This window comes from Homarus americanus, unplaced genomic scaffold (assembly GCF_018991925.1).
Source record: "Homarus americanus isolate GMGI-L3 unplaced genomic scaffold, GMGI_Hamer_2.0 scaffold16119, whole genome shotgun sequence".
NCBI lineage: Eukaryota > Metazoa > Arthropoda > Malacostraca > Decapoda > Nephropidae > Homarus > Homarus americanus.
This window is the reverse complement of record NW_024735145.1, coordinates 639,158-662,289: the sequence shown is the minus strand read 5'-3', so window position 1 is coordinate 662,289 and position 23,132 is coordinate 639,158. Positions and strand designations below refer to the sequence as shown.

General features: G+C 43.0%; 1 protein-coding gene across 2 annotated transcripts in view; it reads right to left on the bottom strand.

The window, feature by feature from the left end:
* Positions 1-3,463: 3,463 nt before the first annotated feature.
* The window catches only part of LOC121870810 (ankyrin repeat domain-containing protein 17-like), a 33,530-nt gene continuing 13,861 nt past the window's right edge, over positions 3,464-23,132 (bottom strand). The window contains exons 3-19 of one of the 2 annotated variants that reach the window (XM_042372779.1): positions 21,042-21,430; positions 19,337-19,537; positions 18,817-18,915; positions 18,002-18,226; positions 17,490-17,679; positions 17,087-17,261; positions 16,573-16,699; positions 15,992-16,207; positions 15,319-15,604; positions 14,954-15,147; positions 12,545-14,791; positions 12,043-12,301; positions 11,683-11,846; positions 11,072-11,428; positions 10,468-10,643; positions 6,494-10,091; positions 3,464-4,606 (exon numbers count right to left, since the gene is read on the bottom strand). In XM_042372779.1, coding sequence (XP_042228713.1) covers positions 4,571-4,606; positions 6,494-10,091; positions 10,468-10,643; positions 11,072-11,428; positions 11,683-11,846; positions 12,043-12,301; positions 12,545-14,791; positions 14,954-15,147; positions 15,319-15,604; positions 15,992-16,207; positions 16,573-16,699; positions 17,087-17,261; positions 17,490-17,679; positions 18,002-18,226; positions 18,817-18,915; positions 19,337-19,537; positions 21,042-21,430 — 8,939 coding nt within the window. In that variant the 3' untranslated portion in view covers positions 3,464-4,570. The remainder of the gene's footprint in view (positions 4,607-6,493; positions 10,092-10,467; positions 10,644-11,071; positions 11,429-11,682; positions 11,847-12,042; positions 12,302-12,544; positions 14,792-14,953; positions 15,148-15,318; positions 15,605-15,991; positions 16,208-16,572; positions 16,700-17,086; positions 17,262-17,489; positions 17,680-18,001; positions 18,227-18,816; positions 18,916-19,336; positions 19,538-21,041; positions 21,431-23,132) is intronic. The other variant, XM_042372780.1, reaches the window with a different exon arrangement.

The window sequence follows — 23,132 nt, the reverse complement described above, 5'->3', positions numbered from 1 at the left end:
AGAACTTATGATGGGATACTTCGCTAAATATGTAATATTAAAAATTTCATTATAATGAATGATATAAATGCTCTAAAAATACAACTTCGCCTAAATAAAATTACTCTGAGGTCATTAGGTTAAGGTTCATGACGTCTGATTTCTATAGTAATAAAATTTAAAATAATAATTAACGCAGTGATTTATTAATAATTTCTTTGCAGGCCTCTCTTTATATATGTTGCATATATATAACAATGAATATTTAAGATAGGTAATAATAACCTTTGCACGTGGCAAGGATTAAACGACAACCTGAGGTCCGTATCTACTGTAAGGCAACATTAACGGGCGGGTCTTTTGCTACTGTCTGATGCTCTTCACCGTTTTCCTCGACGAATCACGACGCGAGTGGCAGCTCATCCTCTCTTCTCATTGGCTGACATTTACGCCCATTGCTGACATTACTTTCGATCGTGACATGACAGCTGTTGATAGCCACAAAAACTACCGTTAAGTGTAATTACTACAATGATATAATTTGTAAGGTGAGTGTAGAGTTGTTGACACACACAACACACTTAAAGGCCCTACTACAGCGTGCGATCTACACATATTTAGATTAAGTTGGGTTAGAGTAAAGATATCTTTGTAGACCATACGCTACAGGGTCTTTGTGTTGGCGTGGAGAGAGACCCGGGTGTCGGTGATCACGTGGTCCACACCCCGCGTGGTCACCAACTCCGCCTTAACACGCCCTCTTGTGATCCTTGTCCTCTCCCACTCATGAATATTTCACTACTCACCCCTACTGGACACAATACCATCATTAATGTAATACAATAACAACAAAACAGCAACATAAAATACCCTTTCAAATTTGAGTGCTTGAGTTTGTGTTCACTCAAGTGGGGTTTTTATAATCCGACAATCGCCTTCCCCCCGAACCTTCGGTCTACACCCCCGTCTCTAATATCCATAATTTTGATAAAATCTCATATATTTTCCCCACTGGATATAAACCCATCAACGTTATCATACAGTCTACAATAAAACCCTAATCTCGTGTTTGTTTTGACGTTATAATACCAGGTGCGGTTTGGGTTCGTGTAAATGGGAATTTTCTCCTAGTCACCCCTGTCCTCCCTCCCCCAGGATAACTTACCTGTGTAAACCCCGCTTTCCCTCTCCATCTCTCTCGCACCTCCCCACCACTCTTCCTCTATTGACTAGACCCCAACATTGCCTAAATAAAATGGGCCCCAAACCAAAATTGCCTGGGTTATACTGGGGCCCATCTGGCCCAGCAGCCAATTTTCTCACAAATGACTACCAGACTATCAAAGGTTCTTACACAATTAGATGAAAGCAGTCTATTCATTTCCTCTTATGTTTACCAAGCACTCGCATTTCCAAGAACCAATTAGTGCATACCGACCCGAGTCTTCCCGCCACACTACCTTACACAGTACAGTACGTTAAAAACTTTATACAGTACAGTATACTACGTCAGTTATATCTTTAAAAAAATTCATATCCGTCCCAATTCTCGTACAGTAGTTCTAGTTAAATTTCCCGCATAACTTAGCTCAACATTGCTGTTATCTTTAAACACATTACAGAGAATGTTTTAGTTCATTAGTCAGGGAATGCTATTTGAATGCCATGTTCTACTCCTGATATACTGTACAGTAATATATTAGCAGTACGTGGACTAGAAAAGCTTTTAATAAAAAAATTTTATTTTAGCTAATATTGAAGAAAGCAATACTGTAAACTACAAAGCTTATAAAATACACAGCCCACAAGTACATTTTCTAGTACCTTTCAACACAAAAACTTAGATAGGAATTAAATGTTTTAAGCAAACAATTACAATTCGTAGAAAAATTCTTCCTGCTTGGTAGCTCATAATTAGGCTTCAAATGAATACAGCCGTGAGTCAATGCTATCATTTCACCAATAACTTGCAACAAGACTAGTGGTCACTGGTGTAATATATTTTAGAAATTCAGAGACTTGGTATTTACAAGTGACATTTGTTTATGTGAAATATTGTTCATTGAAAAAAAAATTGAACGTGTTTATTGTCCCAAAATATTTAATATATTTTAGAGATAATACGACTGCTACTTGCATTCCAGAGCAGTTCACTCACGGTAAGATCTGCCAAATGTGTAATAATGTAAATGGATATTTTGGCTGCCAGAGACGAAAACTAAAGAAACAAAATTATGATAGAACTGGCACTATTCCCCGAAACTTGACCGATACCAATATACCCCACAAATAGGCCGATACCACAAGATACTTCCCTAGTTCTTAGTACTGTACGCCTACCGAGAGGTCATAAATGGTGATATCCAGGCAAACAGTTAATCATGTTAAGTGGAACAAATAATACATAGTTAAAAGTACTGAAATTATCTGAAGGTTAGACACTAAAAATAATTAGATCACCAGCTGATTAAACACCCTAACCCTCCCCCCCCCCCTTTGATAGCATTTGAGTGTTCAATGATCAGGTGAAATAGCTGAAGTGCCTAATCATCAGGTGATATAAGCTAGGGTACCTATCAGTTGAAATAATAAGGGGTGCCTAATCTTCAGATGATTCAGGAACTGTATGCCAATTAATATACAGTAACTTCAGTGTGTGGGGACTCAAACTTACCCTAGGAGTTGATAATTTTCCCAGAGATTTAGGTAAGTGCCTATTACAAGTCTCTTGTACATATTTGGGATCATCTGAAGATTAGGCCCCAGCTTATTATTACACCTGAAGATAAGACACCCAAGCTTATTTCACCTTAAATTAACCACCCTAAGAATACCTGGGAGTTAGGGTAGCATTAGGGTGGTTAATCTGAAGGTGACATAAGTTGGGAGATTATTCTTGGTTAGTTTCTCATCTACATTTATAATAACTACAGTGTTAACTAATCTGATTTCTACAAACTGTCTCCAACTTATACAAAAGTTCACTTCACCATGTTCAGACTACTTTTCTTTCTACACACCTACAGTACAACACAACACAAAATAATAAATCAATTCCTTGTTGTTCAATATCTTTTCTTAATACTTTAAGCTAAATTTCCTGTCCTAAACAGAGTCTCTCTCTTCACCAGTAGTTACACAATATTTCATCACCTTCCATATCACACACCATCAACAGACACTGATGTTAATCATGGTCATGTATGTGGTCACTTTAAAAGTTCTCTCATCACTTATTAAAGCTTATTGTCTTACTTTGCCACTTATATCTGTATTTAACTGTTCAGTCATGACACTGGAGCTCTATATCAAATTCAGTTTTACCGAGCATCAACTCAAATTTCCTTGTGTCTGTCGGCTGTAAATCAGTCCTGACTGTAAAGAAAGCTTCTTAAGCGGCCCTCACTGACACAGTTCATAGGTAAACCTCAAGTCACTCTTCTCAAAAACTTTAATTAAAGGGATGGATAATAAAACTGCTGGCTGCCTGATAAATCTTTAATGTTTCCACATAGTAGGAGTGGATAGTAAGCTTTATTATAATTACTGCTGCATATACAAGTACGACCTTGGAGCGGGCGGCGGTGTGGCAGCCGCTCGTCACCGAGTAGGCGTGTTGGCAAAGGGGAGGAGGGCGGGCAGCGGGGCAGGGGAGGGGGTGGAGGATGTGGGAGGGGAGGGAAGGAAGGCCAAAAGGGTCGCTCAACTCAGGACAGTAAGTTGCCTTCTAGTGACTTTGACTTGCATACAATGAAGGAAAACACAAGACTGCAAACGTGAATGTATGAAGCCCGGGTGCGGGGTGAACCAGTGACAAGCTGACTACAAGCAGTCATCGGAGGCTGCGGGCGTGGATGGGACTCAAAGGGGGCGGACAGCCCATCCACGCCAGCAGCACGTTCAGTGGGCAGGCGCAGTAGATGCCCGTGTGCACTACGTAGCGGCCTGCACACACCGCCGCCCCCGGGCAGCCTGGGGAGGGGGTGGGGCCGGCCGGTGGGGGCGGCAGGCGCAGCCACACTAGGACGACGTCCTCCTCAGTCATGGAGGCGGTGACTCGGGCCACCGCCATATTATCCTACCAAGAGTTTACGAGGCCACCGTTACGTTGCGTCATTTACGACTACCGATAATCCTTACACGGGCAAGCAACAAAATATCATAACCGTGTCAACACGAGTGACACCACAGCATTTGCATATGAGGTTGCCTTTAAACCTTTGAAAACATTAACAGTTATCATACATCACTCAATTTAAAGTGGCAAACATTTTAATGACCTAAAATATGGGTACATATAGGTACCATTCATGTAATTCTTTATATCTTGAATGAAGCAATTTTCACTGAGTTTAATGTCACCCAAACCACAAGGACTACAATTAAAAGCATTTAATTTGATAAAAATTTCTTGAGGCAAGCAGATCTGTCGAGGATGAAATAAGCGGTGCTGAGCAATATAAGAGGCAGCCCGCTACTGCTGCTGCTTCAGATACTCCCAGATACTCCTGGCCTCTGCTAGCAACTTCCTTGTTATTCATCATGCTTCTGCTGTTGCTGCTGCTGCTGCTCCTTGTTGGGCAAACCACTTCTACATCTGTTGATTCATGTCGCCCCAGTTCCACAGCTGTCATAACACATCATGCCACATTATTGTCCTCGCATTGAAAATTTACCAAAGCCTGACAAATGAAGTCTTGCTTATATTGATACAATATGAGCACTATCAGTATAATTACAGCTTAAATCAATTCAAGATTATATTCAAATTAAGTCACAATAATGCCTGACTTTTGACACAATGTATAAACATGGAGATTTAATTATGTTTCAACAATATATATTCAACACGAGCCCTCGGTACTCTAATGCTACCGAGGGTAAACACCAATAATACCAGATACACACACACACTACACCCTCACCAGTCTACCCTTGAGCTCAAAAGATTTCCAAATAATTCTAAAATGTATTTCAAGATGATGAAGACAAAGTGAACTTTTCTCAATAACATCTATTATTAAGAGCAAGTAAATGACGGTGATTAAAGAGTCTGGATTTTTCCAGTTATAATGTATAATGGGAAAGGATTTTCACGAATCAATGAAAATAAGTAAATAAATAAATATGACTTCCTTACAAACAATTGCTTATGTAGAAAACATTTGTCAGGGTGGAAATCTACAGCACCTACTGACACTATTAGGTAAATTAACTAAAAACAATACACTCCACGAAATACACGATTTGAGTGTTCTATATATAGTATATTAATTAAGCCAATACCAGGGATAGATAGTGTGTGTGTGTGTGTGTGTGTGTGTGTGTGTGTGTGTGTGTGTGTGTTTAATAGAAGCAAGTTAGACCAAGAGAGAGAGAGGTGGGAAGATGGGGTGAATTATAGGAGAAGTGTGTGTGTGTCTGGCTTGTGTGTTGCAACAGGTACAGTACAACCAGATTTATTGTGCATATTGTAGATGGGAAGAGTAAACAAAAGGTGCACATCCCTCAATGCAGATATCTAACCAACACTGGGCTCATCACCTCTCTCTCTCTCTCTCTCTCAATTTCATGTGTAGGGGTCTCGGGTACATAACTGCAGTCACTGATTTCTTATTCAAATACATAATAGAAGAGTTAAAATGAACTTAAAATATGATCAAACAAGTGCCCGAATTAAGTCTTTGTTCTACACTTAACTGATGCAGAGTGACATGAGCTTAACCACTTGTGTACAGGGTTGCCTCTGAGCTGAATAAAACTAACTGGTGTTAGGCAAATAAAATATTAAAAGTGGTGTCCCTGTAGTGATGAGCTTAAAAACAAAGTGATTGCCGCCACATTGATAAAGAGGAAGAAAAGTTTAGTTTTCTCCATGATATAATTAAAACTACCATCCGAAAATGTGACTCTTCTGTGCTTTCCTTCTACATAACTTCCAAAAATTATCTCTGGGAGTAATTGGCGACAATCAGCATGTGAAACAGCAGGAAAATGCAAAACCACCTCTTCTCCCTAATAAAATAAGTACTACTAACAATGTGTTAATAAGTACAGTACTACCTTTACTATTACCATCAATACTACAGTTACCTTTCACAAAGTTGCTCTACTACCTTTACTAAGTTCCCCCCCCCCCCTCAAAAAAAAATCTACTCACAATATGCTAACGTTTGCCTGATGGTATTAACATGATCACAACTGATGACCCCTCAGTACAGAAAATGATATAGTACAAAAAGTTGTCAAACAATTTGGAGGCCAAGGATTCACTGTGTACACTGCATGGTGTTTGTACAGTACAGGTAGAGGATATAAAGAATGTATGTGTGTGTGTGTGAAAGATTTCTAGCTGCTGTTCTTCCTTACTGGTCCTTCTAAACACTTGTCTTGCATCACACTCCCCCTATACCATACCATACCATTTCCCTATAAAAATGTGAGAGAAGATTTAAGTTGACAGATACATAAGAAGTTAATAGATCAAATAGTTACAGTTACAATTCTCACTCACCTGTCCATACTGTGTCACCTCCAAATCATTGTAATACGGATTGGCTGGTAGATTATGATCAAGAGGAGGTCCCGGCGGCAACATGTCTGACAGTGGCATGGACCACAGTATGTCGTTGCCCACCCCGCTGAGTCCTCCGCCCACTCCGCCGACTATGCCGCCACGTTCCGACCTCTTCTGTGCACGCTCGGTACCAATTGGTTGCAGTTTGGCGTGACGCTCCTCCGGTAACTGAGCCAAGCCTCCAGTATTGGCGGCTGAGGCAGTCTGAGTGGGAGAGGCTGGATTGGAGGAGTGGGGTGAGGCAAGTGGGGATGAGCTGTCCTGTGAGGCTACGTTGTTCCTGAATGCAGCATTACCTCCGACTGAGGCTGGAATAGCAGCCAAGGGTGGTGGGTTGCGTGGCACGAGTCCACTCATCACTTCATTGAATCCACCGGGCAGTTGTAAAGGGCCATCTATTCCAGTTGGGAACTGACCCATTCCACCAAATCCAGATCCGAGCGAAGGTGTAACTGTCGGAGCCCCATTTTGAAAGGCAGCTAACTGTGAGCGAGGTGGAAATGTAGGTGGCACAAATGCCCCAGATCGGCTAGTAAAATCAGGTGCATTAGGGTTGAGGGTGCTATGTATTGGCGTAGTTGCAGATATGGGTGCCAAATTATTGTGGTATACTGGAAGGGTGTTGGTTTGTGGCGTAGTAAATCTTGGGCCATTCATCATCCCTGCAAGCTGAGCCAGAGAAGATAACTGTTGCTGTTTCTGCTGATGGAAGGAACCCATTGTTATCTCAAGAGGTGGAGGAGGTTTACGATAAGGCTGACCAGGTGCTAAGTTGACTAAGTCCGAGTGGTCCGGCGGCGGGATGGGACCGCGGGGGATGGACGACACAGGACCTCCCGGTGCTAAACTTGCCATTGAAACAGAGTAAGGTTGCTGTCCCATGTTCATACCAGACTGCGACAGATGACCACGAGCTGGCAACTGGGCACCGGGTCCAATGGAGGCAGACGCTAAAGGCAATCGAACCAGTGACGACAAAACTGGAGGAGGAGTACGCGATGGACCTGGAAGTAGAGTGAATGGGCCAGCACCCATCTCCAAAGAGGATCTTGGGGGAATAGGAGGTGGTGTTGCAGTCTGACGGGTGGGTGGAGGAGCAATGGGTCTCATTGAGGGCGAAGCTACAGGTGTTCCAGGTGCACTGCGAGCCATACTTGTAGTCCCAGGCTGGTGTGGACCAGATAAAGGCACGGGCACAGGAGCATTACCTGGTGGACTCCCGGACACAACAGAAGCAATGTGGCTGCTGACCGTGACGGTGGAGGCCGTCCCTCTATAACCTGGAGCCCTGGTGACATCTGCCATGGGGGGTTGGTCAACTGGCTCCATGTAATTGTTTACTTGTCCACCAGCAAAATGTGCATGATGCTGTTGAAGCATTTGGGGAGGCATCTTATTATTACAATTTGGCACAAGCCCAGCTGCAGCCACAGATGCAAAATTCACCTGCTTCTCTTTGGCGCCCCACATGGCCTCGTGCGTCACCTGGCTCAGCCGATTGTTAAAGATGGAATACTGCTGACTGACCATACCATTGTTGTTAGTTTCTGGTATATTCTTATCTTCTCCACCCATGCTTTCTGCCGAGCCAATAACATTGTTAGCTAACCCGGGCTGAATACAGGGTTTAGGAGATGCAACCAGTGGTGGTGTAGAACTTTTGGCCGAACACTTGGAGTCGGCCAATTTAGCAGCAAAAGTCTGATGTGGTTCAGTTGACATGGGCACAGTGACTGAGTGAGTGTTGTTCATGGTTTTATTAGCAGCTGAGGTGGTAGGCACAGATTTCTTTTCTCCGGGGAACAGCTGACGAACGGCGGGACTCTTGGGGGCAGAGAAGGTGAGCGGTCCAACTGTGGACACCGGCCTGGTTTGAACTGGCGTTCGCTTTGGCGATGAGACGGCGCTCGACCATGCCGTAGTTGTGGTGGTGCTAGACTTGGCCATGGTGATGCTGATGGTGGAGGATGTTACGGTGGCCATGCTGATTCCAATGGTGCTGGCTGGTCTTAAAGATTTAATATTGGACTGCAAAATTGACATGTCTGCATTCAATTTGGAAGGTTTAGGCAGAACTTTGGCCACAGACTTGGGGAGTAATTCTGAAAGGTCCTTATCAGGATCTTTCACCAAAGCAGATATGAGATTTTGGGCCTGACGTGTGGCTTCTGTAGAGCCTTTGATGCTGATCATTCTATCCCCTTGACTTTTACCTTGCTTCTCTACCTCAATGTGGGCTCCCGAAACTTCCCGAATGGTATTGATATTGCAGCCGCCTCGACCAATTACCCTGCTTATTGCACTGTTGGGCACCGAGACTTTCTTTGCCTTTCGACTCACTTCTTTCCATCCCTCTTCTCTCCGAGTCCCTTTCTTTGGGCTCGTTCCTAGACCCGGAGTGGACTTGGCATTAGGACTAAGGGACGGTGCACTCAGGGTGGTTGACGCACTACCGACGAGGCCGGGGATGGGAGTTACGTAATGGTCGACCTCGCCAAACGTGTCCAAGGCATTTACACGTGAGGAATCGTGGGACGCCTTCTTGTTGTTTGAGGGTTTGATATTATCTAGACGGAAGATGTCGAGCTCATTCATGATCCCACTCGCTTTATTTTCCTCCTCCTTCTTCTTCTTACTCTTGGAGTTTGAGGAATTTGAGGCACTAGACTGTGGCTGGCAACTGTTGCTGTTAGACGATGACTTCTTAAGCTCATTGCCTTCACTATTAGGGATCGGGGAAGGAGTTCCATTTTGTTTCTGATTGGCGATGGTCGAGTCTTTTGTTGATGATTCCTTCCTCTTCTTCTTTGTTCTCTTTCCCTGTTTGTCTTTTTCATCCGTTACTTTGGTTTCCGACGTTGCGCTCGTTTGGCTGTTTGAATCTATGCCACTATCTCCATCCTTCTCCTCAGGGGCTATCTGCTCAACAACTCTCTGGAGAGCATTGGCTTCATTTTTCTCCCTTTTAGTTTGTTCTTCACGACGTTCTTGGTCTTCATTGCTGCCATTCTCGTCTTCATCATCTTCGTAATTATCGCTGCCATCGTCATTTCTCTTCACAACTTCTAAGCGCCGTTTCTCTTCTTTCTTCTCTTGCTTTTTGGCTTTCTTCTTGAGTCTACGCCGTGACGCCGCAGCCTTTTTTGACTCCTCCCGAGAACGTTCCTGCTCCAGTTCCTCCAGCAGAATGGACGCATTCTTGTTGGCTTCCAGAGCCTGCTTGTCCTTGGCTGCTCGAATAACTTCTAAACAGTTGGTACACTTGGTCACCAGCTCCTTGTCTCCTAGGGTGGCAATATACCTCTGCAGCTCCTGGTCAGAGGGGAACTGGGACACATTTCGTACCATGTATTTCACCACTTTATAGTGACCCCGCTTGAATGCCGCCATGAGGCAGGAAACTCTCCTGTTGTCCTCCGAGTCAATATCGGCGTTGGCACTATAGAGTAGCTGTACAACTTCCAGGTGACCACCGTTAGCAGCCAACCATAAAGGGGAGTTGCCTTTCTTGTTCTTTACTTCTACTTGAGCACCTCTGTAACAACAAACATAAAGGGTATTGTTTTATGTATGTAAAGGCTACCATTGTTGATCATCATGATGCCTGATCAACATACTAAAACATGTAATATATTAATAAAGTAAAAATGGCCTGGCTACAAATCATTAGTCTGATCAGAAATATTCACATCATGGCACCAGGTCATAAACTATCTGGCTAAGCTCCTGAAAATAATGACCCTCAGCTTTGACCAAAGGTTTTTACAGCAAGACACTTGATCATGTATAATACTATGAAATACTGTACTGTAGTCTTGAACTTTTAAACATACCGACTCATCTATACACATCACTGTGTTGACCAGAAGTGCACAATTTCACTACTCAATTACAGTAACTCCAGTGCTTACCTTTGGATTAAAAGTTCCACAAACTTATAGTGACCCTTGTCCGCTGCAATGGTTAGTGCAGTGTCTCGAGAAGATGGTACTGGAGGAGCGTTGACATCTGCCCCCTTGTCTAGTAATACTCGCCCCACTTCTACGTATCCACCACTCGCAGCTTCCATCAGAGGTGTCAATCCAGTCTAAGTACAAAAGTTGAGCATGTTGGTATACTGTATATCCTTTATACTGAATCACTTTGTTTTCTAGACCATATCATACACAATAATAATAATAATAACAGTTGACTAATAGGGTCCTGGGTCCCTCATTACCATAGACCCATGCATTCACAAAATATTAAATGAAAAACTAATTTTCACATTGATACAGATTATTTTTTTTAATTTGTGTTCAAATATTTAAAAAGCCTTCCTAAATAATGGTGCATCTGACAGCGAGGACTTGAGGATCTTCACCGATAATAAGAATCAGTAAATATCATCATTCACAGTTCAAAAGCCTTCTATATTACTTGAAGCATTAATTAGTCTCTTATCTCTTAATGATGCAAGCTTCTATGTGTCTTTACTTAGTTTAACATTATCACAGTTAGCGTATTCTACTATACCTTGGCACGGTGTTCAACATTTGCTTTGCGGTCAAGGAGAAGCGAGACAACTTCATGCCGACCCTGGAAGCAGGCTAAGGTAAGAGCAGTGTTCCTGTTGGTCTCAATTTGAGCATTGATGTCCGAGCCCATGTCAAGAAGTAACTTTACGGCTGCCACATGTCCGTTCATGGCAGCGAGCATGAGCGGTGAGATGCCGAGCTTGGATCCCGTACGCGAGTTGATCTCTGCACCATTGTCAAGGAGGAGCTTAATGATGTTGACAAAGCCCCCAGATGCGGCCAGAGAAAGAGGAGTGTAGTCCGATACATTTCTGTGTTCCTTATTGGCACCTCGCTGCAGCAGAATCTCTACCACCTGTACAGAGAGAGAGAGAGAGAGAGAGTGATGTTTTTAACTTGATCCACCAAATCCACTGAACACAATTACGTACAGCATAATATATAACAAACATTGTTAATAAGAAAACTTTGTCCTAAGCATCTTCCTCAAAAATACAATTATTCACAGTTTTTACTGATTTAGAATTACCATAAATCAATAATGTCTAGGGAATTTATTAATCAGTTTTTACAAAGTTAACAAAGTGCATTTAACAAGTGGTTACTGACCTCATATCTGCCTCCTGAGCAAGCAAGAGAGAGAGGCGTGTCCTTGGTGCGCTCGGACTGGGCCTCAATATGTGCACCTGTATTGAGCAAGGTCTCCACTACCTTGGCATGTCCCGCTGTAGCTGCTAGAATCAGTGGGGTGAATCCCTTCTTGTCTCTGTGTTCTGTAAAATCAGATGAACATCAAATTTAAGAACTGTTGGATATTACAAACTCCTATTCTTAGACCCTTTATATAATAATTTTTTTTAACCCAAATCTTATCATGGAGAATTATTGTAGAATGTTATTACCATTTTCTTTACATACACATTAAATACACTGACAACAGAGTACAGTACTATGCAGTTGAGGTCTTACCAATGTTGGCACCTCGAGTAAGTAAAAGCTGCACCAACTCCTCATGGCCACCAGCACACGCCAACGTGAGGGCTGTGTCGTGATTGGAATCTGTCTCGATGTCTACATCAACCAGATGGGAAGGTATTGCAGCTGGATAATGGCAAACTCCGGGACCAATGCCCGTTGACCCGTTGTATGGAACGCTGCCGTCGCTACTCATATATGGAACTCCCACAGATACGGGCACTCCTCCTACTCCTAGTTGACCGCCACCCACCTATAAAGTAAGCACACACAAACTCTGGATTCGGTAATAATTTAACTCTGCATTTCAACAAATCTACAAGTTGCACCACAAAAGTACTGTTACAGAGGACTTCAATTGTCCAATGATGACCAAAACCTTTTTCTTTGGTTTAAAATTATCCTTTATTAAATATTGAAACCTATATTAACACAAACAAATTCATATTAAGTTCCTACTCACCAAGACAAGAAAAAATTAGTAGGCCAACGTTACCTGAGCAGCAGGCGTGGTGATCATGTCAGGTAATTGGTCATTGAGTATCTTGGCTGGAGCTGCTGGGGTAGCAACCATTAACCCTGACTCATTAACTTGTAGACCTTGCCCAAAGGTTGTTACAGGTCCATTGGTTAGAGGAAGAGTACCAGAGGGTGCTGCCATGGTTGCAGGGAAGTGGGCCATGGTGTGGGTATTAGCATACACAACACCCTGGGCTGCTGGATCAAGAGGTAGGCCCGCAGCAACAGACTGGTGGTGCGAAGTAGCTTCCTGCACAATCGTTCCATCTGCACTGACAGGAAGGCTGTAATGACCATCTCGCTCTTGCTTGTTTACACTGGCCCGAACCTGCTTCTTACTTTTCTTGTTGGATGGTTGACTGATAGAAGCCGGGTGGGAAACCTGCTGTCCTGTGGGAAGTGTTCCGGCACTGGCATGCAGGAGTGGTCCAAGAGGCGGTCCCCGCTGCTGACCTCCATTCTCACCAGCATTTACTCCAAGCTGTGGTGAGTGTAGCAAAAATTTCTTCACTTGAGACTTGCTAGAATGAGGAACTCCTACCCCAACAGGGCCACTTGCACTTGTATTGTTAGTAATACTACTGTTGCTTGCAGAGGAACCTATTACTTGCAGCTGTTGTGCTGCTACTGCTGCTGCAGCAGCAGTTTGACTGGTGACTGGCTGGTTGGCCACTGCCGGTCCCATCCCCAAGGCAGACAAGTGACCATATTGCAGAGACCCTGTGCCAACTTGGAAGGGTGCAAATTGCAAGTGAGGGGAGGATACAAGAGTAGTGGGAACGAACTGCAGACCTGTGCCCGGGGCCGGCCCCAACCCCGTTGACAGTTGCAGTGGAGCGCCTAAAGATGTTAAAGGAACAATTTCTGCCCCGCTATCACCATCACGGCCCGCACTATCATTCTCTAATTTGGTTAAGCCAGCCCCACTACTGGCAACTTCTTCGTTAGGTAAAAGTCCTGGACAATCACATTCTGAGGGAACGCTTCGCTTCTTATCCATTTTTCCTCTTGGTACGGAGGCATCTGTCTTGTTATTCTGGCAGCTCTGCTCGTGAGTCGTTTCAACAAGAAGGGGAGGAGGAAGAGGAGGTGGAGGTGGTGGTAGGCATTGTGTTGCTCCACTAGAAGGATGCAACACACCTGGAGGTGGTGGAGGAGGTAGGGAGGTAACAGTCCCACCTGGAACAAGCAATGGTTGAGTACTTAAGCCACTAGCTGGACAACTATATGAACCGTCAACCCCGTGACTCAGCTGCACTGGTTGTAGCTGTAGTTGCTGTACAGCCTGGTTGCGCTGAACCATCATCTGCTGCTGTGTAACTGGTTGCTGCTTCTGCTGCTGCTGTTGGAGTTGAAGCTTCTTTTTGTCAGCTTTCTTAGAAGGTATCATTTTGGGTCTTTCTGAGACAGGAACATTTCCAGTCGCTGGTCCAGAAGAGGAAATATTGTGTGTTGGAAGAGAAGGTGGTGAGGCTGGAGTGTGATACACAGATGAAGCAGAATAGCCAGCCGTTTCTTGTGGGCACGTTCCCCCGGGAAACATCGACGAAGGTACTTGTGCTCCCTCAGCCGGTAGAGAAATTGGCAACTGCGCCGCAGAGGCCGCTCCACCATAAAGAGACACTACTGGGGGTAATTCTGACATGACTACACCTGGAGGTAAACTTGCCCATCCAGTGCCTGGAAGGAAGCCTGTCTGAGTTTCCACAGTATGAGTAGCAATGGGTACATGGTTATGCAGGGATGATGGGGGATAAACAAGAGGAGCTGCCAGGGAGGTGCTTCCTGCATTGATGCCACTAGTGGTGTTGTTACTGGTACTGCTGCTGGCCAGTGTTGTGATGGATGCCCCACTGTTACTACAGATCGTGCCCACGACAGAACTGTTACTGCTTGTGGTAATGCCAGTGCTGCTGCAGCTGCTGCTGCTGCTTCGAGGGGTTTCATAATTGCTACTGTAGGGGATTACTTTCCCCTGCAATTCTCTCTCCACCCTCTGCAACTCTTCTAGAATTTGCTGCTTCTGTAGGATCTGTTCTTCACGGTTTTGGTGTGGCTGCTCAGCCTTCCTAACCAGGTTGTCTACATACTGGTCAAGACGATCACAAGGTCGCAACTTTGCACTAGCCTCATCCTGGTTTGCAGGTGGTGGCGAAGTTGGAGAGGTTGGAGTCAGAAGAACATAATCACTATTGGTCACATTGTTGGCAGTAGTAGTTTTTGCCTGAAAACATTACATTAGTATAAGAAATCTACCATTTTCATCAAAAGGTTTATTGCATACGCTAATAATTAAGTACTGTATATACAAGTTAAAGATTCTTATAAACTTCACTGCCCTAATAACTCCATAACAGTTACAACACAGAGAAATCGGTTTACTCACAGTTTGAGCCTCAGTGGTGGTGCTGGTCTTCTCGCCAGTGGTAGCAGCAGTAGAGGGAGGAGTAAGGCCAGGCGTAGGTAACACAGAGGTGGTGGTGGCAGGCTTACGGTTGGTCTTGCTGCGGTTCACCTTAGTCACGTACGCTTGAGTACCAGTGACTGTGGTAGAACCTCCAGGTAGTCCTCCATCTCGAGCTGTTTTGTAATAAAGGAATGCATTAAAAGATACACACAAATATTTCCCTTCAAATCACAGCTTTTACTTTTCTTAACAATTTATTGCTTTCCATTTTATTAGTATGACTATACTTACATACTTAAAACAAAATAGACACTTGCCAATATCATCACAATAGCCACACTTACCAATATCATTAAATTGGGGTTGATTTGCATTGAGCACTAGAGGAGCCTGAGGATCTGAGCCAGGGACCACCGTGAGGCCCATGGTGAGGTGGTGGGGATCCCCTTCCAGTAATGGCCCGCTGCTCAGCTCCCCCGTTGCTCCCGTGCTGCCCCCGCCTGTCACGCTGGGATGAGGTGGGGCAACCACAGGCAGGAGATGGGAGATAGAACTGGGAAAATCTATGAGGAGCTGCACCACCTTTGTGTGGCCGCCACGGCTGGCCTCCATCAGCATGGTGGAGTTGTCCTGGGGGAGGGGGAGAAACATGTGAATATATTGGTGATGGCGTCCTTAGCCCAAACACGGTGAAACATATCCAATATAGCATCTCTCACAAACTTAATATTTCTTACAATATTTACACAGAAATATAGATTACAAGAACAAAATCATCATAAAAAACTCAATATTTAAGTAAGTGCAAAGAAAACTTATGTCCAAGAATGAAGTACCTGGGCATTGAAAAGGTTTTACCTCAAAATGTAGTTATTAAAAATACAAAGTAACTGAACAAAAATGGTATTTCACTTAGTATCAAGAGAAATTTGAGTAGGTAAAAGTAATGAAGAGGGGAGAAGGGACCCAGTGATCTTGAAAGCCCTGAAATATATATGCAGTTAAATCTCATCTTACCTTGAGCTTGTGATGAGGGTCGGCCCCATGAACTAAGAGCAATTCCACCACAGGAACGTGACCACCAGCACAGGCTAAGGAGAGTGGCGTGTGGTCGTTATTGGTAGTGGTTTTGTTCACATCCCCGCCCTTCACAATGAGGAACTGTACCGTGCACAGGTGGCCCGCCCGACAAGCCTTCATAAGAGGTGTGCGGCCGCCTTCACTCTCATGCTCCTGAAATTAATAAACACAAAACATAATCAAAAACCCATTCATCTATTACACTTTATAGATGCCACAATAAGAAGTCATCCACATACATCCTCCAACACGGAAATAATTATGAAACTGAAGTATATACTGTACATTAGTTTTGGGCAACAGACATCTCTCTACGATACCACTGGGTTAATTGCATAGCTACACACACATTTACTTATATTTTATCCATATTTTAAATTCATATCTGGAAATGAAACTCACTACACTAGGATACATGGGCAGAACCCATTTCCTTATCTTCTACAATGTGGGTCAGTGAGATGTGTGGTGTAGATAAACCTGTAATTTCTCATTAACAAGGCAGCAACACAACTTACCAGGTTAGCTCCAGCTTGCAGCAAAAGGTCAGCTACATCAGTATGTCCATTCTCACAAGCATAAGTGAGGGCTGTGTCCCCTGTTGATGTCTGGGCATTGACGTTAGCACTGGCATCAATAAGGTACCTGGAAATAGTTTGAATCATTATGTAACAGCTTAGAGAAGGCTTGAGAAGATAAAACACAAGACCCAGAGCTACATTTTGTAACCTGTGGACTGCCTCCGAGTATTAGCTTGTGTCACCAATTTCGGTTTGTTAAGTCACCAACTGACTACTATTAAAATTTGCCCTCCACTGCTAGTATCTAAATATTTAATGAATAAATACCATCTTTCATACATCACTAGCACACACAATAATTCTCGTCCTTGAAAAGTTGACTTGGTTCCAAATATATTTAAATTTTGTTGCTACTGACCATACAATTTTTTTTTTCAATATTGAGCCCTGAAGATAAGATACAAACAGCAGAGGTACACCATCACGTGATCCAACAAAGAGAAGAACTTACTCGACCAGGTCTCTGTGACCCTCCTGAGCCGCCTCCATGAGTGGTGTTGAAGCCCCAAGCTCCAGGTCGGCACCGGCCTTGATGAGGAGGTCAGCAACATCTCGAAAGCCTCCGCAACATGCCAGAGTCAAAGCGGTCTCTTGGGTCTCTTCCGTCTGTGCATTGATGTCTGCACCTGAGATGGTAACGAGTCGTCAAATTACTTAGTCCGTTTACACTGCCTTTCTCATTAATTTCTCACCTTAATAGTGTAAACTTTTCAAGGTGGCCAAAATCAAGAGGAACATAGGTCCAGCAACGTAAGTTGAGGAAGAGCACAAGATATACACCAAAAAGAGACACCAGAATTTAACCAGTGATAGATCATGGGTACGAGGAGCAACAAACACAGCATATGACTTACCATGAGCCAACAGCAGTGTGACCATCTCTTCATGCCCTTCCCTGGCAGCCTCCATCAGAGGGGTGTATCCCTCATCATTAACCTCTTCGATGTTCGCTCCTCGCTCTAGGAGCAGGAGTGCAAGGTCAGTGTGGCCACCACAAGCAGCCAGGGTCAGGGGTGATTCGAAGCTGTCAGCAGGCATGTTCACCTAAAACAACACAAGAACATAGTCACCTTTATCTCCACCAATAGACATAACAATGATTACTTTAATATTCTACACAGCAAAAGGTATTTTGTCAATATCAAATTAAATTATATACCAACTTCAACAATGAGAACAGACACCATTTTGAGCTATGCTCCAAAAATTATGTTCTTACAGATCCAATTTCAATATCCCTTAACTATGATATAGGGTGTAGGGAAATACTAATAAAAAAAACTAAGTATAAAATTTTCACATACATTGTTAAAATGACATCTTTGACAGACTTTCATTTCCAAACGTATAAATTAAACTTTCTTACCTGGGCACCTGAGTCAAGCAGAAGGCGTGCCACCTCTACATGTCCGTCCATGCTGGCTTCCATAAGGGCTGTGTGCATCTCATCGGTTTTATGCTCTTGGTCAGCTCCTGCATCCAGCAAGAACTTGACCATCTCTAGGTGTCCCTTATAACATGCTAAAGTCAATGCAGACTCCTTAAACTCATTGCTATGGGTGTTGATTCCTGCACCTTTATCCAATAGTATCTGAAATAAACATTAAGTATTTTAATAATAGTCATTTGCAATATAAGTTAACTTTCACCATCAACCAGTTCCACCAGAGAGATGTATCTCAAGAAACCCGAGACACGAAGTAAGTTTAAGGTGACGGGTTGGAAGGTCCCACTGGCCCTAGGATTAACCTTAGCACTGAGACTGAGGCCCAATCTTACCATGTTCATACTTATGGATATCAAATGTTAATGGATGTGATAGGTTAGGTTAGCCTGGGGACTATTAGTGCTGGGGCCTATCTGTTGTACCACCTGGGTTCCTACCCAAGACTAGGCAGGTTTGGTAGGGTGGTAATGACTATGGTGTGCAATAACATTACCAATCCTTAAGTAAAGTTCCAAGACTACATTGACCCTTCCTAACGAGGTGATGCTAGGAGACTACGCTAACCCTTCTTGACAAGTGATTGGTATCCTAGAATAAAACCGGTGAAACATGGCACACAAGATTTAGTTTCAGCAACACCCTGTTATCATTGATGTACCCACCCACTTGAGTTAACTTGCCGTCATTCTTCCCAAAGTAAAGGCTACAGAAAGAAACTCCATCCCAACACGTACCTTGGCAACTTCCACATGGCCAGCAGATGCAGCTTCCATCAAGGGGGTATGACCATTCTCATTGTGGTCTTCTACGTTTGCACCGTGATGCAGCAAGACCTACACGAAGGAAATTATCATTGTAAATACAGTATATACTGCATACAAAAATGTCAGAACTGTGTATAATTTTACACTCTTATTAAATGTACATGTCTGTCCCATTCACAGTCATCAAACAAATCAGCATCCCAAGCTTTCTCTCTCCTCAGTCTCATTCTAAGCTCTTGTAATTCCAGCATAATATGAGATCTGTCAACCTCTTCTGCCAGACTACCAATCAGCCACAATGACATGACTTGAGCCTGCCTCACCCCAACCTCTTCTCCCATCCCTCATAAGACTCATTCCTCCACTTGACCAAACTAAAAGATCTTCCCTTACTTTATGAGCCTTTTATACACTGCAGGACCATTTACATTTTATTACCAACTTTCAATCCAATCTCTTCTGACACACACACACACACACAGGCTCTTACCTTCACTACATCAGTATGACCACCAGCACAGGCATACATAAGAGGTGTGTTGCCTGAGGAGGACTGGGCGTTTACATCAGCGTTGTGGGCGATCAGGAGCTTAACAATCTCAACATGACCAGCAGAAGCTCCCTCCATCAAAGGGGTACAGTCCCCCTTGATGCCCCGGTCTTCCACATTGGCACGCATGGCAAGGAGAACCTGTAAGACAATAAACCAATAAATACAAGGAATAATAAATACTTCAGCAAATTGGGAGAGTGAGCGGAGGAAAAAAGGAAAAAATCACACCATAACCTAAGCTGACCCAAACTAAATCCAGAATAATACAACCAAAGACTGCAATACAAGACCTAAATACAGTACTACTTAACATAACCCCAGAACTACACAATAACCCCAATGACTACAGAACTTTAAGTCTATAACACAACTAGTCACAACAAACATCTGTAATATCGAGTTACTTATGGAAATCTCATCTTTCTTTCTCACCCCCAGTGTTGATATACCCGTACAGTACAGTAAATTGTTTAAAAAAAAAAATTTCTCATGAAATATACAAACTAAAATGGGTGACTGGCCCCAGAGAACCCAACAACCAGCTTGTGTTATAGTAGGAGGCAATGGTACTACACTATTAATAACCCAAGGACCCCCCTCCCTCAACAGGACATTTCCCAACAGCACAAGGAAGGGTCAGGTACCGAGACTCCCCCAACTCTATTGTTCAATTCTTTGGTGTTATCCCGGAACCTCAAGGGAAAACATAACCTCTTGGCAATGAGTGATTTCATGCATCTTTACGAATTTGTTTGAGACGATAGATTTTGATAACGCTACCGAGATAACAGACGTCACGGTGTTCATTTCAAAATTCAAAAGACCCCTCCATAATGATACCATTTGAAGCGAGTGTACAGTATACATAAAATGAACATTCTACCCTCTAATGAAACACCTGGAACAAGAGATAAACATGAATCTATATTTAGTATCAGTCATACTCACGTCCCTGTTGGAGAAAATAACTACACAAACTTTAAACTGTTATAGGGAGATGTGGCTGACAAATTATCAAAATGCTATACTGTACACTGCTCATAAAGTGACCAGAGCTAAAAGCAAACACAACACACTCTTATTTAGCTGTAATCCATTTAATCTTGCTGCTGTAACATTCCCCATAAACCACTTACCATTTTTTTTTTATCCAGCCTTGAAACCCTTTACTATGATGCAGGGTGGCTGGACAGATGCCAAGCTCCTCCTACTTTGCCTTAGCAGGATGGTACTGCACTAAAATGTTATTCCCCAACAGTGTACTTGGTTATTGTCAAGTGCTGACTGACATATATGATAGGATGAGGACAACATTTTCACCCTGTCTTAATTATTAGTTTTCCAAATTGTGTCCTCCACAACCTTGATATGATGCCGAGTATACTGGACAGGTACTTGTATTAATTTTATTCCAATGTTTTATTGCTTTCATGACAGAGGAATTGTAACTTTTATGATAAGCAGATATTATAGAATGGTTGAAGGCAGTTATGTGGTAACTAACATCAATAATAATCGATGATCTTACAAAACTTCCACAGAGGTTTACTTTCAGTGAACAGTTTTCTGAATACTGTACATGTACTGCAGTTAACACCTCTGACCTTCCTTCCAACATGAGGCACACAAGGCAGTGACTCACTTGGGCTAATTCGTAGTATCCAGCAGAGCAGGCAAGAGACAGTAAGCTCTCTCCCTCTTCGGTGGTCTCGTGAACAGACCTCCCTTCGTCTAGTAGCCTGCGCACCGTAGGTACGTCCCCGTCCGTGCAAGCCTCCACCAAGGTGCGTTGCCCGTCCCCAGGTGTGCTACTACTGCTACTGCTGCTGCTACTGCTGCTGCTACTACTACTGCTACTTCCTCCCACTGTGGCTGCTGCTGCTGCCGCCGCTGCTGCCGCCGCCGCCGCCGCTGCTGCTCCGCCTACCGTCTCTGAGCGCATACGCGTCAAGGCAGCTGCAGCTTCGTCCAGTGCACAAGACACACTGGAAGTCAGTCGACGAAGCACTTCCGGGTCTGAGGACGAGGAAACTACATACAGTGTTTAGCATTAGTAACTCAAACTCGCAACTTATCTCTTAGCTTAGTAACCCCTCTCTCTCTCATGTCCGCTTTGTTCTGTAAAACATATAATCTGTGTTTAATTATTCTTTTACTATAGAAAAGCTGCTGCTGTGTGCATTACAACCTCAAATGACAGCCTTCTGTAACACATGACAACTTCATTTTATAAGTATTGTATGCGTCAGACTACGAACACGTAAGAAAGTTATGTCTAATCATATGTCCACTTGTTTAATAATTATAATAATGAAGAAACAGACACAAGAATACCGTAGAAAGCTTGATTAAACTGACCGTAAACTCACAAGACACGGCCGTCTACTTCAGGTTAAGAAAGGCACGATTAAATAGCCCTTGACCTAACCTATCCTAACCTTCATGACTCGTCTCCATTTCTAATGAGAGTCCTAATGGATACAAGTCCTAATGGTCAAGTTAGGTTATGCTTGGATCTGATAGAACTGAAGCCCACTTGACTTTAAACCAAATTATGATACTGTACTCCCTTAACATGGAAAATTGATGGTTTGGGAGATTATACCACAATACTGTGTTCTACAGGAAGTCTTCCAATCACAATGTGATGCCAAAACCAGTACAGATATTTATAAGTATTGGTCTACCCCCCCCAAAAAATAATAATAGATAAAAATTATATATACATATGCAATATTATTTTCTTTGCAATCATGATAAGTGTACAGTGCAGTTGACTGATCAAGGCCCCACCAATGGTGAATGAAAGGATAATAGATGGAAAGGTAAAGTACAATATATTTTTTTGTGTGTTTTGACAACTACAGAGGAAAATTTTGAGAAGTCAATATCTGTTACATTTATTAACTTTCAGAAGCACTGGATAAAGTATGCAAGAATTTTCACGAGTGAATCACCATCATGTTTTGACTAGTTTATCAACTTGTCATCTAGGAAACTGAAGCCTCAAACTGAGCTCCTGTACAGTATATACAGTGCTGGGGTAGAGCGAGTCCCGAGGTGACCTTGGGTTTGTTGCATCTGACTCACAAGAACCTACAGTGTACTGTTATGTATTTATCTTTACTCTTGGCTGTATTAAGGGTTACAGAAACCTCAAAGGAAGTGAAGGAACAGGATGCAAAAGTCCCTATACAGCTTGTGGTCACCTTCCCAACTGTACAGTACAGTATGTGTACCCAATACTGATAACAAAAGCCAACACGAGGCAACTTATAAGATAATCAGTTACATATAGCAAGCTGATCACAGTGCAGTACAAAGCTGTACACAAGCTTGATACAGCTTCGGAAAATTCTCAACACAGCAGGAAATGAGTGATCAAACTTTGACTACAAGGCTTTTATTTACTTATTCCTATCAGTTTTAACACCACATTTTTAAACAAAATAATGCATGTGCTATGATATAAAAGTAAAGACAAGATTTCAGTTATTCTTCTGTACTACACCACCTATGATCTGGCTACTGGGGAGAAATAATGAAGTGGCACCTACACACACACATACCAGTATTGTACAAATTTTCTTATCAAACTTCACAGGAACTGAGATATAAATTTCTTTTGTACTAAGTCACAATATACTGGTGTTTGGGAGGTGCAGTTAGCTATTAGAGCTGCTCCCCTTACACCATATAATCAATAATTTGGCCACAGGACCTTGACAAGTCA